At 32.8% G+C, this 16,028-nt stretch overlaps 1 protein-coding gene across 5 annotated transcripts; it reads left to right on the top strand.

The window, feature by feature from the left end:
* Window positions 1–9,197: 9,197 nt before the first annotated feature.
* On the top strand, window positions 9,198–14,741 carry LOC115717462 (peptidyl-prolyl cis-trans isomerase CYP63). 5 transcript variants are annotated; one of them, XM_061105407.1, is made up of 15 exons: window positions 9,198–9,241; window positions 9,532–9,733; window positions 10,781–10,863; window positions 10,994–11,048; window positions 11,442–11,530; window positions 11,663–11,687; window positions 11,788–11,826; window positions 11,907–12,024; window positions 12,137–12,297; window positions 12,416–12,767; window positions 12,870–12,967; window positions 13,067–13,238; window positions 13,375–13,713; window positions 13,807–13,890; window positions 14,064–14,741. In XM_061105407.1, exons 3-15 carry the CDS (start codon window positions 10,786–10,788, stop codon window positions 14,443–14,445), a joined length of 1,992 nt encoding a protein of 663 aa, XP_060961390.1. In that variant the 5' UTR covers window positions 9,198–9,241; window positions 9,532–9,733; window positions 10,781–10,785; the 3' UTR covers window positions 14,446–14,741. The 5 variants fall into 5 exon arrangements, with proteins under 5 accessions (XP_060961390.1, XP_030502393.2, XP_030502322.2 ...); XM_030646533.2 differs by lacking the exon at window positions 9,198–9,241 and having other exon boundaries at window positions 9,522–9,733; window positions 12,873–12,967; XM_030646462.2 differs by lacking the exon at window positions 9,198–9,241 and having other exon boundaries at window positions 9,522–9,733.
* The last annotated feature ends 1,287 nt before the right edge of the window (window positions 14,742–16,028 follow it).

The raw sequence follows: 16,028 nt of genomic DNA, 5'->3' as shown, positions 1-16,028 counted from the left end.
CACTTGATCCTTTGGTTAGAGGATCTGCAAACAACAACTTGGTCTCTCAATATTCTATCACAATGTCTCCTTTCTTGACCAAGTCTTTAATAGTGAGATACTTTATTTCCTTATATTTGGAAGCACTACTAATCTCATTATTCTTTGAAAAGAAAACAACAATATTATTATCACAATAGATTAGTATAGGAGAGGAAATAGAATCAACTAGTCGTATCTCTAAAATCAAATTCTTTAACCATAAAGCTTGCAAAGATGCACCATAACATACGACAAATTCAACATATATAGTAGATGATACGATTAAAGTCTATTTAACACTTTTTCAAGAAATAGCAGCACCAACAAAAGTGAAAATATAGCCAGAAGTTGACTTTAAATCATCTACACAACCACCAAAATCCTAATCGAATAACCAACAACTCGAAGATTGTCAACTCCGCTTATACACAAGCATAAAACTCTTCGTTCTTTGCAAATATCTCAAAACTTTCTTGGCTGCAACCCAATGATCAAGGCCAGGATCAGATAAATATCTCCCAAGAACATTGACTACGAAAGCTATGTCAGGTCGAGTGCAAACCTGAGCATACATCAAACTCCCTACTACACTTGCATAAGGGATGTTCTTCATTGCTCCTCTTTCCAAGTCGTTCTTAGGACATTGCTGCTTAGTGAACTTGTCCCCTTTCAGAATAGGAACAGAACCAGCTTTACACAAATCCATGTTGAACCTTTTGAGCACACGATTAATGTAAGCTTCTTGAGATAAGCCAAGAACTTTTCGATTCCTGTCACGATGGATCTCAATCCCCAAAACATAGGATGCCTCTCCAAGATCTTTCATATCAAAATTGGAAGACAGAAAATTTTTGGTCTCATTTAGTAGTGACAAATCACCGCCGGCAAGTAAAATGTCATCTACATAAAGAACAAGAAAAATATAACGACTCCCACTGATCTTCATATAAATACACTAGTCAAACTTGTTCTCGATGAAACCCAATGTTGTCACAACCTTATCAAACTTCAAGTACTACCGGTGAGATGCCTGTTTGAGACAATAAATGGATCATTTCAATTTGCAAAACAAATTGTCATTTCCATTTTCCTCGAAGCCTTCGTATTGAGACATAAAAAATTTGCTCACTCAATTCTCCATTCAGAACAATAGTTTTAACATCCATTTGATGCAACTCTAAATCAAAATGCGCAACTAAGGCCATAATAATTCTGAATGAATCTTTAGTGGAAACAGGTGAGAAAGTTTCAGTGTAATCAATACCTTCTCTTTGAGTAAAGCCTTTAGCCACTAAACGCGCTTTAAACCTTTCAATCATTCCCTTTTTATCCCTTTTAGCCTTTAAAATCCACTTACAACCTATTGGTTTAAAACCATCGTGTAATAAAACTAGCTCCCATACACCATTTTTCTTCATGGAGTCGATCTCATCATCCGTAGCTGCTAACCATTTTGAAGATTGTGGGCTATTAAGTGCTTCACTAAAAGTGACAGGATCCACAAAATGATCAATATCATATTCTCCTTCTCCAAGATAAACAAAATTATCATGACACTTTGTTGACTTCTTTTGTCTCCGAGATCTTCTGTAGGAGGTACTTTCGGAATAACTTCTCTTTGTTGATCATTGTTTTGAATAACATCTTCCACAACTGGAATTTCTTCAATAACAGGATTCTCATTAACAATAGGAGCTTCATCATTAATAGGCCCTTCATCAATAATAGGACCTTCATCATCTTCGATATCGGGAGCAATATATTCATCAACAATGGGAGCATTACCAACTGGAGTAGGATGGAGACTACTGTTATCATCTCTTGAAAATGACATAGGAATACAAATTCCTTTAGAGGACTCCCCCATTTCAAGAGATGTTGAAGGAATTTTTTTTAGCAACATCAAATTCAAGAAATTTAGCAGTCTGAGATTCAACAATTCGCGTACCACGAGTAGGATAGCAAAAGCGATAGCCTTTTGAGCGCATTGGATAACCAATGAAATAACAGCGATTTGTTCTCGGATCTAACTTTTTCAAATTAGGATCATAAATCTTTACTTCACTGACAACCCCATACACGAAGATGATTCGTACTAGGCTTCCGCCCGACCCACAACTCAAAAGGGGTCTTGGGAATCGCATTTACTGGGAACACGATTTAAAATATAAGTTGCAGTCATAAGTGCTTCACCCCATAAAAACTCTGGAAGATTTGTTCTACTCATCATACTTCTAACCATATCCATGAGAGTGCGATTTCTCCTTTCAGCAACGCCATTTTGCTCAGGTGAACCAGGCATAGTGTATTGAGCAACTATACCATTTTCTTGTAAGTACTCTGCAAAAAGCCCCATGTGTTGTCCAGATTCTGTATAACGACCATAATATTCTCCTCCACGATCAGAATGAACAACTTTGATGACTCTTCCTAATTGTTTCTCAACCTCATTTCGAAAAATTTTGAGTTTATCAAGGGCGTCAGATTTTTCTTTAATTAAATAGGTGAATCCATAACGAGAAAAATCATCGATAAAAGTGATAAAATACTTATTTCTGCACAACGTGGTGGAATAAGGACCACTGATGTCTGTGTGGATAATTTCCAATAAAGATTGACTGCGGTTTGCAGTTTTCTTTCTTGTTTTAGTCAATTTTCCACGAGTACAATCAACACAAGTATCCCAATCAGAAGCATCAAGAGGAGGAAGTATTTCAGATTTAATTAAACGATCAACCCTTTCTCTGGAAATATGACCCAATCTTTTGTGCCATAACAATAAGGATGTTTCCTTAATATGAGGTCTTTTACCCACAGTATTCACAACATTAAAAGAGGAATCTAAAGGAGCCAATGACAACTTGTAAAGACCATCAGAATAAAAGCAATTTCCAATAATTCGAGAGTCAATCATAATGTCAACATTATCATTTGCAAAATGAAAAGAAATTCTTGTTTAACTAAAAGCGGAAGCGAAACTGAATTACTTTAAAAGTAGGAATCAAGAAATTACTGTTCAAAATAATCTGAACACTAAATTGTAATTCAAGAATAAGTGTGCCAACATAGATAACATCATCGCTAACATAAGTGCCACTTTAAGCTTTGACTCCTTCTCACTTATCTTCTTAAAATCTTTTAGCCTCTGGTTGTGGTTGTTTCTCTTCATATTTTCTTTATCCTTTGTTGGGCTTGAGGTGAGAAACAAAGTGAGAAGCCTCATTCTTTTCATTTTGTTAGCTTGCTTGTTTCAGCTTTATACTGAGAAATAAGGTTACTAACACTTTATATTTTACTATAAGTGTTTAGGTTGTCTTGATAAGGCTGAAAGAGGCAGGAAGTGCATGAAGAGCTCGATGAATAATGAAAGAGTTAGGAAGAGGAATATTATGATCTTTCAACTTGGACTGAACATTAAAAAATGCAGAATAAAATCTCGCACTTCTTTTGAATTCCTCATACTGAATGGTTGTCATTGCATTCATAAGATGTCCAACTGCAGCGATTTCACTAGTGTGAAATAGTTTTGAAATATTCATTAGCATTTGTGGTGTTTGGCAAACCACCAAAAGATGTTCAGGAATTAAACGTTTCACAGCAATGAGACTAAGATGATTTGAATTTTTTTTTTTTTCCATTGTGCATGAAGAATTTTTGGGCAACAATTCTGATATTAGAATAAGATCAGCAGATTTTTCTTCTCGAAAGCATAAGTCCAAATCTATTATGCCTAAAGCAATTTTCACATCTCGTTTCCATGTCTTAAAGTTGAAGCATTCAGAATTCAGATGAAAACGTTATTGTTGTTCGCAGAAAGGAGACCGAAAAATCCAAAAATTAAAACTTGATCAAGCCATATGAGCCAAGCAATTAGAAAATATTGTAGAGTCAACTGGTCATTATAAACTCCCCTTTGGGGTGAGAATATAACACACACATGATCTACCTTCATGAAGTTAACAATAAAGAAAAAAATACATATCAATTAAGAATTTATTACCTTTGGGCAAATAAATTTCTTAAATAATATATATTAATTCAATCAAAAAATAATAATAAATATATATATTTAAATTATTACCTTTGGGCAAATAATTAAAATATACACATTTAATATTAACTCACTTCATGGAATGTGAACTAATATGTATAACTACTACCTTTGGGCAAGTAATTACACATATAGCCAACCAAAATAAATATTTTCTATAACATATGAAATTTGGTAATAAAATAATCATTAAAAATTTAATAATTTTCAACCAAATTTCCAAGAAGTTATATATAAATTGCTTGTAATATATTGATAATAAAAAAAATAAAGTGTCCACCATAACACATTATTTTTGTATCAAACAACCAAGTTTTATAATTTTAGAACAACAAATAATCAAAAGATGTGATTAATGAGAAAATTGGTGGAGACTACATAGTCAAAATAAATTAAATAAGAGAGTGACTATGTCATATGGAACGAGAAGGAACTCAAAAAATTTTCTATGATCGACAGATTTCGAAAAATTATCAAAAATTATTTTTAATAATTTTTTAACTACATAATTATCATTAAAATAATAATAATTATTAAACGGAGTCAAAAAATTAATTAAAAATCATAGAAAAATTAGAAATTGAATTTTAAGCACGCTGGAAAAAAAAAACGTCGAAAAACGACCTCCGACGGGGTCCCACGCGCCCCCACGCGCCGCCTGCGCGAGTGGGCGTTGCTGGCTGGATGTCATCTTCTACCTCGAGCCGATCTCCGGTGGGTCGCACGACTCCGGTTCGGCCGTTGTGCGGGTCTCGGACGAATTCCGGCCAAAAAACACCACGAAAACTCGCGATTCTTGATGGGTTTTGTTCGGGACACGATTTCTCATCAATCTATGGTATTAATTTCGGGTATTAATGATGATAAGGGTCTCGATCGAATTGTGTTCAATCCGAAAACTAAGAACAAAAAAAATGCCCGATTTTGATTTTTTTTTTTTTTTGTTGCAGCCGAATTCTAATTAAACTATGTAGAAACATTGTAAATTGGTTGGTAATGAGATTTGCACCACCAATTTTAGTGTATAAACTATAGAATCAAAAATCCCAAATTGAATTTCATAAAGAAAAATACATAAACCCTAAAAAAATTAATCTTAAAATTTTCCTAATTTACTCAATGATTTTATGCAAGTAATATATCAAAAGAAAGAGAATTTAATGAGGAATAAAACCCCTAAACTGATTGAGATCGAAAAATAAAAAATTCAACATAAAATAATAACGAAATTAATATGTAATTGGAAAAAAAAAAATAACATATACATATTAATTGTTATAAAAAATTATAGGTTCTAAATCATATACAATAGGCAATCTGATACCACATGTTAGATAAATTAACAATTAACCCAAGATCTATTTGTATATAACATAGAACACAATAATAGTATATGATAATTGAGTATGTGTACCTGATTGATCCATAGCAATTATCTCTGATTGATCCACAACAGTTACTCCAATTCGATAGTGCAATACTATCAACTAAGTCTTCCTCCCTAGATCTCTAAATCAGAAGCAGTTTATTTTCTCTGATTATCAAAAGGTATACAATTGTGATGAGACAATATGTATTTATAGAGTTAGGGAGGACTTAGCTACAAAACCCTAGTTGGCCGGGCTCGCTCATCAAAGGCTTCAATAACTAGAAAAGCCCACACTTCGCTTCACCTAGACTTTACTCACAGATGTTAAGCCCATTAACAATTGATCACCAACAACATGGGCTAACACAGCAAAGAACTATCCAATCAACCCAAGTTTTAATAAAACCAATAAAACTTAATGTAAGCCCAAATAAAAAGTCTAACAACTACTACTCATATTTTCTTGAAAAATTTAATATTAGGAATTTTTTATATAAATGATTTTGTTGTGGACATTGTGCCACATAGAATAAATGATAGAGAATTGAGTCATATATAAGAACATGGGCTACTCCACTCATCACCAATTGGTTTTGAGATGGAATCTCATGATTATCAACATGGTATCAGAGCCATATCCTCTTGCGGGCAAGTGATCTTATCCGATCCGCACCTATACAGATAGTGACCGTGTCCACTTTGATACGGTTCAAGATTGATGAGCAAAACATAGTCATCATCTTGAGGGGAAATGTTGTGGACATTGTCCCACATAGAATAAATGGTAGAGAATTGAGCCATATATAAGAACATGGACTATTCCACTCATTATCAATTGGTTTTGAGATGGAACCCCATGATTCTCAACAGATTTATTTTTTAAAAATAATTAGTTACATAAGTTCTCTTTAAAATAATTTATTTTCTTAAATTTCGAATTACATAGTAATAATTATCTAACGAGAAAACTATTGATTTATTTATTATTATTATTTTAAAAATGAAGACAATAGTCCAATATTACATGATAATCACCCAAAAGAATAGAATTAACGAGATAGACAAACCATATCGTTTACAAAAATAGGAATAAAAATTCTAATTACACCATTCCAATAAGTCGCTAGCATTGAAACATTAAAGATGTGCTAAATATGTTAGATCGTCAATCCAAATGAATATGTGACAAATCATACTTATCAATAACTATCACTCAAAATCTTTCAATAAAAATTTATTTTAGAATAAAAGAAAATGACAAAACAACCAACCATAACGATTACGATCATAATTAACAAACAACCACACCATAATAATATGGGGCCAATAAAAATTTGAAAATCTCCCAAATTTGAACATGGACAAAGATAGTCTGTGAGAAATTTTAATTATTATAATAGAAAATAAATCAAAATATATTACAACTCAATTGTAAGGACTAAAAAGAAGGGTGAAGTATGTTAGATCTCCAATCCAAATAAACATGTGACAAATTACACCTATCAATAACTATTAGCTAAATATTTTCCAATAAAAATTGAGAAATAATAATCCTATTATTTATTATATAAAATAAAAAGAAATAGCAAAACGACCAAGGATAATCGTAATTAACAAACAATCATACCATAAATTATGGGGCAAATAAAAATCTAACAATTCCCGAGATTTGAACATAGACAAGGATAGTTTGTTAGAAATTTTATTACTATAAAAAATAAATTAAGATATATTACAACTTAATTGTAGAATAATACAAGAATTAAAAAAGATATTTATATATAGGATCCGAATGTATTTAATCTAACAATTCAAGACAGTTGAATTAAGTATTAATATATAAAAAAATAATTTAATAAACCAAATAAAAATTTAATATATTAGCTTTTTATTGGATTTCGTGCGCTGAAGTGACTTTGAACTGAACTAGGGAGGAGGTTATTGCGCTGAAGATGGATCAAAACATTTCGAGTTCTAGAAAGAGAAAAAAAGATGAAGCTCTCTAATCGCCGAAGCTTTCTCTCATTGTCATAGCTAATAACTCTGAACGTCCTGAAAATTTAGTTCAGGTATGGCAGCTCCTATCTCGCACCATTAAAACAAAACTTTTAAAAATATTGTTATTTTAAATTTTTTTAGAGATATATAATTAAAATTTATAATTTATTAAATAAAAAATGTGTCACTTAAAATATTACATATACTTTTGTATTCCAAGTTCAATAGCATTTTTCTTTTACAGAAATATTATTTTGTAATTTCTATTATCTACTGTTACACAAAATGATATTTTTATTTGCTTACAAAAAGAAAAATTGGGGCTTTTTTACTTTTACACTTTAAAACATTTTTTTTTTTTTTTTTTGTATTTTTACGGAATTCTACATAGAAATCCCGATTGCAACTAGCGCTACAACTTAAATTGCAACAAAAAATCGTACAAAAATCTCTATTGCAACTAGCACTGTAACCACTTTAGAAATCCAAACCGTAAATTTGAAAAAAAAATTAAAAAAAACAATATATAAGGTAATTTCCCTATTTTTAATCTAGAAAAAAAATATAATAACTTTAACACTTGGCATGAATATTTGGAACGAAAAAGAATTTTGACTAATTAATTACTAGTATATTAAAAAATATTTAAAAAATTTATTATAATTATTAAAAAATTCAATCTTAAATATTAATTATTATATAATATGATTTTTTATGTAATTCCTAATTATTTTACGAAACAAAACAATAAAAATTAATATGAAATTATCACTTTTACATTAAAATACATAATTTATTTTAAAATATAATATAATTATTAAAATGTATAATTAGGAAATTAATATCATAGTAATTATACAATTATATCTAAACACTCCTTATTAATAATTTTTGTAACGTGCAATTTTATAAAAATATTTTGTTTTAATAATTGGCCCCCCTAAATTTTTCGTCCTGGCTCCACCCTTGACTTCATTCTTACTTTTTTTAATATTAAATTTAATTTTTTTTTTAAAAATGTATATAAATATCAAATTCAAAAATAATCTAAATTTTAAAAATATCATCAACAATATTAACATAAAATATTTAAAAATAACCTTCCATATATTTTATATTAACAATTTAAAATTTTATATTCACGTTATCATATGAAATTTAAACATATCAATTAAGAATAACGAGTAACATGGACGGAAAGGTTTTCTCTGACAACAAATTAGTTACGGTGATGACAACATGTGAAATACAGTGATAAAAGGGGTAAGTTGAAAAATGCCTCTTTTATTCATCAATTAATCAAATTTACCTCTAATTTTATATTTATTTGAAACATACCTCTTTTTATATGTATTGTACCCAAATACCCTTACATAAGAGAATCACATGGAGAGTATCTTGAAGTGTCAGGGGCAAAATTGGTACAATGTTTAAAAAAAGAGGTAAAAATGATAGATTTTAAAAAAGAAGGTAAAAATAAAAGAGGACAATATAAAAAGGGTATAGAGTGTAATTTCCTCGTGATAAAAACATATAAGATACAATAATTACAACAATTTTAAATGAATAAATAGTTATTTTTTATTATATTACTTAAAAAAATTAAATTAGCCGCGCGAAAAACGATTTTCACCCTTATATTGCCTATTTTAGTTTATAATGTAGTAGTTTCACACAAAATTATATATTTTTTTTTTGTTAAAACTTAAAAAAAAAACATTTTTTTGTAAGATTTCTTTATTTTTTTTTCTGTAACATGCTGAATTGCTGAGGATGTAAATATTTTAAGGGAAATTTACATGGTATACTAACTTTTGCCATTTTTTTACAAAAATACTGCCAGACGTATTTTTTACTTTTTTACTGTGTTTTTTTATAAGTTTCATACTGCAGTATACTGTGTTAAGTTTTTACTGGTGTTCTACTAGTGTTTTACTAGTGTTCTACTGTTGTTTTGAGTTGTTCTGCTTTGTGTTTTACTGGTGTTTTATAAAAATACAGTATTTTTGAAAAAATTTCCGTGTAACAGTATTTTTGTAAAAGTTAACCCAAATTCCAGTATTTTTGTAAATTTCCCTATTTTAACGTATAGCTGCCATGGTTTAAAGAAGAAACATGGGCCGAAGCCCATTTTGTCTTAAAAGATAACCGAAGATTCCTAAAGTTCTTATGTTTTTCATTGATTGTTCTCTTCGCCGCCACCGTAATTTGTAACTCGGAGTTCTGATCTGAGTTCACTGAGTCAGTTTCACTAGTTCACTCCCTACGAAGTTGAAGTTGCTTCTCAAGCTTCGGTATGCTTTCCTTTTTCTTCTCTACTCCATTTTTTCGTGTTTAAATTCTTTGTCTTCGTTTATACTTGGTATAATGTTCGATGTTTTGGGTGGTACTGGTCGCGAGTACACATCTTTTCTGCCTGAAACTTAGGTCGACCGGAAAATTTGGTTTAGGGTTTTGTAGGATTCTGGGTATTGAACGGAACATTAGGGTTTAGTGTTTCTTGGTGTTCGAATAAAATGCGTTTAAAAAGTGCCTAATTTCACACTGCTACTAAGTATGTATTTATTCAGATGAAACTTCTCAGTTCTCGCAATGTGATTGGAGTAGGTAGGGTTTAAGGGTTTAATTTGGAATGAATATATGTATATATTTTGGTGGAATTATGATCATATTTACTATTCTTTAAGTGGGTTCTTTCACATTACTTTTCGAATTTTTTCCCTTTGTGATTATTATAGTTATGAACCAGTAAACCCAAGGTGAAAATAATTTATAATTAAACATTAAGGTTTCTAGTTTGAGAGCCGAATCAGTTTCCTTATCAAGAGGTTGAACACGAAAGCAGTAAAATCTACGGTCCTTGATAATATTCTTGTAAAACATTTATCGTTAGACAGTTTAGGCAGTAAATTAGGCATTGGGTAGATTGAGGAAGAACTAGTTTTTGTCATCATTTGGAAGGACTAAAGATTTCTGATTCAGAAACTTGAACTTGCATAGCAGATTTTGTTGATTTTCTGAGCTATCAGAAACTTAGAAGTCGTATATTGGTAATTTAGTTGTCCAACATATGGATTGTATCACCATTATGATCCTAATTTCGTAGTTCAATGCTTAAGCGTTAATTGGTCTCCTTTTCATAACACAAATTGTTGATGTGAAGACATGCTTGTAACCGGTCTCTCTCTTGATATGCTACATTGCTAAGTGCTTCTTTTTTCTCTCAAGCGTCCTTTGCTGTCACTCTCTCTCTCTCTCTCTCTCTCTCTCTCTCTCTCTCTCTCTCTCTCTGACCCCTGTGAGTGTGTGCGTGTGTGTTTTTTTTTTTTTTTTTAATGAAGGAGCTATGAGCAAGAAGAAAAACCCTCATGTTTTTCTTGATGTTTCAATTGATGGAGATTCTGTGGAAAGAATTGTTATTGAGGTGAAACACCAAACTAGCAGCTTGTTTCATTTATTTGAGCTTCTGGCTTTCCTTCAATTTATGGAAGAAACTTTAAGCCAAGCAGTTTATCTTTAGGGTGCATATAAATTTGTTCTTTTGAAATGTGCAGCTTTTTGCTAATGTGGTCCCCAAGACAGCAGAAAATTTCCGAGCACTCTGCACTGGTAATTTAGCCATTCTCTTTTATTATTATTTTTTTTTATGTATTCTGCTGATGATTTGATTTTCTTGCTATTATGTATTATTTAGTTTCCGTTAAGAGTGGTTGCAGGAACAAAAATCTTCATGTCTTGTTATTTATGATTTGTTAACAAAAGTAGACTAAATCAATAAATGAATAAATCCTAATTGGCTTTTTCTTATATTCTATTATGTTATCTTGAATCCTAGATTCTGGAAGTATTTGTGCATGCTTCAACTAGTTCAAGCTTGAAAAAGAAAGCAAAAAACTAAATAATGCTCAAACTTGTCTTATTTGTGTGATCTGCCATTTTTATTCTTTTTGGGTGTAAAAGCAGTTGCCAACACTATCAAAATTGCTTTGCTTATGGCTGTAGGTGAGAAGGGCATCGGGAAGTCTACTGACAAACCCCTTCATTACAAGGGTTCACATTTTCATCGAATAATCAAAGGATTCATGGCCCAAGTATGTTGTTTAAATCTCTTTTGAACATTTGCATCATTCAAATTGCTTCTGTACAAGTGTGATTTTAGCTATCTATTCAACAAGTTTTAATTATAATTAACATTTGCATTTTGTTTATCTTTGGTCCTACAGGGTGGGGATTTTTCCAAGGGAAATGGTATGACATCTTTCTCTGCAATCCCTTCCTACCAATGCAATTTTCCTATTGACTCCTACATTCGTGCCCTTATATTTAACAACACTTGGTTGGTTTGTAGGTACTGGTGGAGAAAGTATTTATGGAGGAAAGTTTGCAGGTGATTATTTGTGTGGGCACTTAATGGCATGCTTATTAAATATTCTTCATTGGTGATGCGTTATTTCATTTGCTTTGCAGATGAGAATTTTAAGCTTACACATGATGGACCTGGTTTTCTCTCTATGGCAAATAGCGGTCCAAACACAAACGGGTCACAGTTCTTCATACTCTTCAGGCGGCAGCCTCATCTTGATGGGTATTTTTAAAATGCTCGTTGCTAAATTTCATGTTCAAGTTCATGGATTCTTGTTCTCCTTATATTAGTCTGAATTTACTAATAATTGTGTGATCTCAATCTAATTTTGCAGGAAACACGTTGTCTTTGGAAAAGTTGTGAAGGGAATGGATGTACTTGAGAGAATTGAGCAGTTGGGATCCGCTGATGGTAAACCTTCCGGACCTGTAAAGATTGCAGATTGTGGCGAAACTTCTGCAAGTAAAATTACTGATGTAGTTGAGAAAGAGAAAGGTAATAAAAGTAAATGTTGGTGCTGTTGGATATTGTTGCTTGGTTCATACATACTGTGATGCAATAGTATTGATTGTTTTGTCAGTCTATTTGATGATATTGTTTTATTTTTCCCCAGAGAAGAAAAAATCAGGGAAAGTACCAACCTCTGATGATAGTGCTGATAAGGGTGGAGGAAGACAAAAGAAGTCATTGAAGGACAAACGAAAGAAAAGAAGAAGAAAAAGATACTCATCATCAGATTCATACAGCTCTGATTCTGAATCTGAGTCTTCTTATTCTGATTCTGAATCGGATTCAGATTCAGATTCAGATTCATCATTATCTGACTCAAGCTCTAGTGATGGAAAGCATAGGAAGAAGAAATCTGCCAGAAAAGATAAATTCCAGCAGGGGAGGAAAAGGAAAGTAAGAGAAAAGGAGAGGAAGAGAGGTCGGAAGGACAAACGATCAAGGCGCATATCCAAACGGTGTGATCATAATTATTTTAAGTGCAAACTTTCCTAAATTTCATTGTATCCTTGGTTTTTTTTTTTTTAAAACTAATGTTGATCATGACCTTGCTTGTCCAGTAGATCAGATAGTTCCAGTGGCACAGATAGTGAAAGTATCAGTGGTGGAAGTAGCCGTGACAATCGTAAAAATGGCCGTCTCTCATTGGAGAAAAAGGGTAATAAACCAACTTAAGACTTGCATTTTAATTGGTTTCATTAATTTATATTGTCACATTGACAAATCAACTTAAAACTTGGTTGATTTGGATTCACAGATGTGGAAATTTCTCGAGGAGCTAGAGACACTGATGTAGAACGGCATAGGAGTTCTGAGATGAAGACTAATAAGGGGACTTCATCCCAAGAGGAGGGTGAATTATCTCCGAAACTTGTAAACAATGCGGAGGCTAAAATTGATACTCGACATTCTGACTCAAATCAGTCAAGGTTTCTTTCACTGGCTTATTGCCTTATTTGTTTTTGTCATGAAATTTTTTTGCTGCATATTGGATACTTTACTGGAGTGGCAACCATGTACATCTGGAGTTTTGAAGCTGAGTTTGGATATTACTTTGATTTGCAGAAGTCCATCTCCCAAAAGAAGGTTAAGAGGGAGCCCTGTGAGAAGTCCTAGCTCGAGTCCTAAAAGAAACCCTCGTGATAGCCCTGTTAGAAATTTTGGTAGGGAGAATAGAATATCTTCAAGGAGTCCCATTCGCAAAGCCCCTGAACATAATGCTCCAAATCTTGTCCAGGGCTTAACAAGAAGCCCGTCTCCTAATGGCAATCCAAAGCGTGTTAGAAAAGGCCGTGGGTTTACTGACCGCTACTCATATGCACGTCGCTATCGAACTCCTTCTCCAGATCGTTCGCCTCGTGGTTATCGTTATGGAGGACTAAATTTACCTAGAAGAAATGATAGGTAACTTCAGCATTTTGTTTTGATAATTAAAATGGTATTATTAAAACATTTATGCAGTTAATATTTTTATTTATGCTTTCCTCATCTTGGAAGGTATTCAAGCTACAGACGTTATCCTGAAAGATCACCACCACATAGGCGTAACCGAAGTCCAATTAGAGGGGAGAGCCCTCCCAGGTTCACTTTCTTTCTCAAAGAATATAATGAAACTCTATCAGACTTGCTTTTTTCATTGCACTTGAATCTTTGATAGTCCAATGATGCTGCTTCTTGATGTTTTGGCATTTAATATGAATTGTTATACTTATGCATATTTTCATTTGTTTATTGTTCTCCTATGTTCCCTATAGGCATCGAGGTCGCAGAAGTCGAAGTAGGAGCATTTCTCGTAGTCCAGGGCGCAGTCATAGGCGTTACAGGGATCGTAGCCGTAGTCCTATCCGTAGTCCTAGTCCCTCAGACAAGCGACCCCTTGTTAGTGAGAGACTTAAATCTCGTCTGGGTCCCCGGATTGATCATCAACGCTCCCCAATTAAGAGTAGCAGGAGGTCAAGGTCCAGGTCCAGGTCCAGGTCTGGGAGCAAAGAACCATCTGTTTCCAGGTCTCCAAATCCCTCACCGCCAAGGCGTCGTAATAGAACACCGGCATCTTCCAGCAAGTCAAGATCAAGCTCTCCACCAGGACAAAGGGGATTGGTTTCATATGGAGATCTTAGTCCAGATACAAGGTAGTTTGCACTGGCATTTTTGGTCATGAAGAGAGGCAATAGTTTTTTCGTTTACCGATGGATGGAATCACCCTTCTCAAAAGGGCTGACCTACCTTTTCAGTCAAATCCATCTCAACGCAAATATTGCAGGGCAAGACGAGATCGTCCCTGTAGTTGGCTTTGAATCTGTGATATGCGTGATTAAAACAGCGACTGATATTAGTAGAATATTTATGGATATGTTTGGCTACAAAAACTTGGTTGAATATGATGTAGGAGCTCAAAATAACCCAGTGAGTATGAGTTGATTATTTCGATCTGACCCTTTTTTTCAAATAGGTTTGATAAGAACGAATACCTGAAATTTTATGTCATTATTTATTCCCAAAAAGGAAAAAAAGTTGTCATTGTTTGGTCACTTATAAAAATGTCATTTTGCACAAACATGAGCACTATTAATAAAATCCATTTTTTTTTTGAAAAAGAAATAAAAACCATGATCAATATCATAAAACAACGCCATTGTTTGACCATGTTGTATGTTGGGCATAGTTTGCTAGTTATCTTTGAGAAATGCCAAAAGGCAACAGAGCTACCTAGCACATTTTGTGGTATTATAGGCTATAGCATTGATCCAATTAAGTATAGTATCTTATATAATTTATAATAATTTTTATAGAATATTTTTACAAGGTTGGAAATTGCATTTAATATGAGATTTTAAAAGCTTTTTATTTTAATATGGCAAATTTAATTTTGTCTATTTTTTATGACTTGTTTTTTGAGCTTTTTATGGGTTTAAGTTTTCCATAATATTGTAAATATTTTTCTAAATCCTATACTTAATGTTATAATTTTAAAGTTTCTCTCCTTGTTTTGTTTGTAACATAAACTAGAGAAGTTAAATGTATTCTATTATGAAAACTAGTTTCTTCATCAAATCATTTCTTCTTCGAACTTTTCGATCTTTCTATTCATTACTCGTGGGCCCTTCTTTCCCTAATTCTTTCTATTCTGCTAATGAATAATCGAGAATAATTTCCAAATCCAGATCTGCTAGTTGTTCTCTAATAGCACCTGCTCTAGTAGAAATTTCTCAATTTCGAAACGCATCAAAGCCATGAGTAGTAAAAAAAAAGGAATGCTATATTTTCAGGATTGGATTTCATATTCGAATGAACCTCGTAATCGTAAGAAAGTAGGTTTTTAGCTATGGGCCTAGCAAAAGAAAAATTCGAATAGGATCCTATAGGATCTCCCCATTTCAAAATCGAACGTGAAAGTTTCCTTTCATCTGGCTCAAGTAGTTACATTGGACTTAAAAATCCACCTACAGACGCTTTACGGCCAATCATTCCGGGTAACGCTTGCATCCTTTGTATTACCGCAGCTGTTGGCACAGAGTTAGTCGATGCTTATTCCCTAGATACCGTCATTGCTTCTTCTACGGAAAAGGATTTGATGAGTCGTAGGCCTTCTACCTCCACGCAAAGCATTGCTCCGTCAGGCTTTCGCTCATTGCGAAAAATTCCTCACTACAGCCTCCCGTAGGAGTTTAGGCCGTGTCTCAGTCCCAGTGTGGTTGATCATCCTCTCGGACCAACTA

This window comes from Cannabis sativa, chromosome X (assembly GCF_029168945.1).
Source record: "Cannabis sativa cultivar Pink pepper isolate KNU-18-1 chromosome X, ASM2916894v1, whole genome shotgun sequence".
Classification (NCBI taxonomy): Eukaryota; Viridiplantae; Streptophyta; class Magnoliopsida; order Rosales; family Cannabaceae; genus Cannabis; species Cannabis sativa.
This window is presented reverse-complemented; position numbering and strand designations above follow the sequence as displayed.

Bases quoted from the DNA above. Each gene is read 5' to 3' on its own strand.
- LOC115717462 (XM_061105405.1), top strand. From the start codon at position 10,786: ATGAGCAAGAAGAAAAACCCTCATGTTTTTCTTGATGTTTCAATTGAT. The intron at 11,827-11,906 runs GTGATTATTTGT...TTTGCTTTGCAG, and splicing joins TTATGGAGGAAAGTTTGCAG to ATGAGAATTTTAAGCTTACA. The intron at 13,891-14,063 runs GTTCACTTTCTT...TGTTCCCTATAG, and splicing joins AGAGGGGAGAGCCCTCCCAG to GCATCGAGGTCGCAGAAGTC.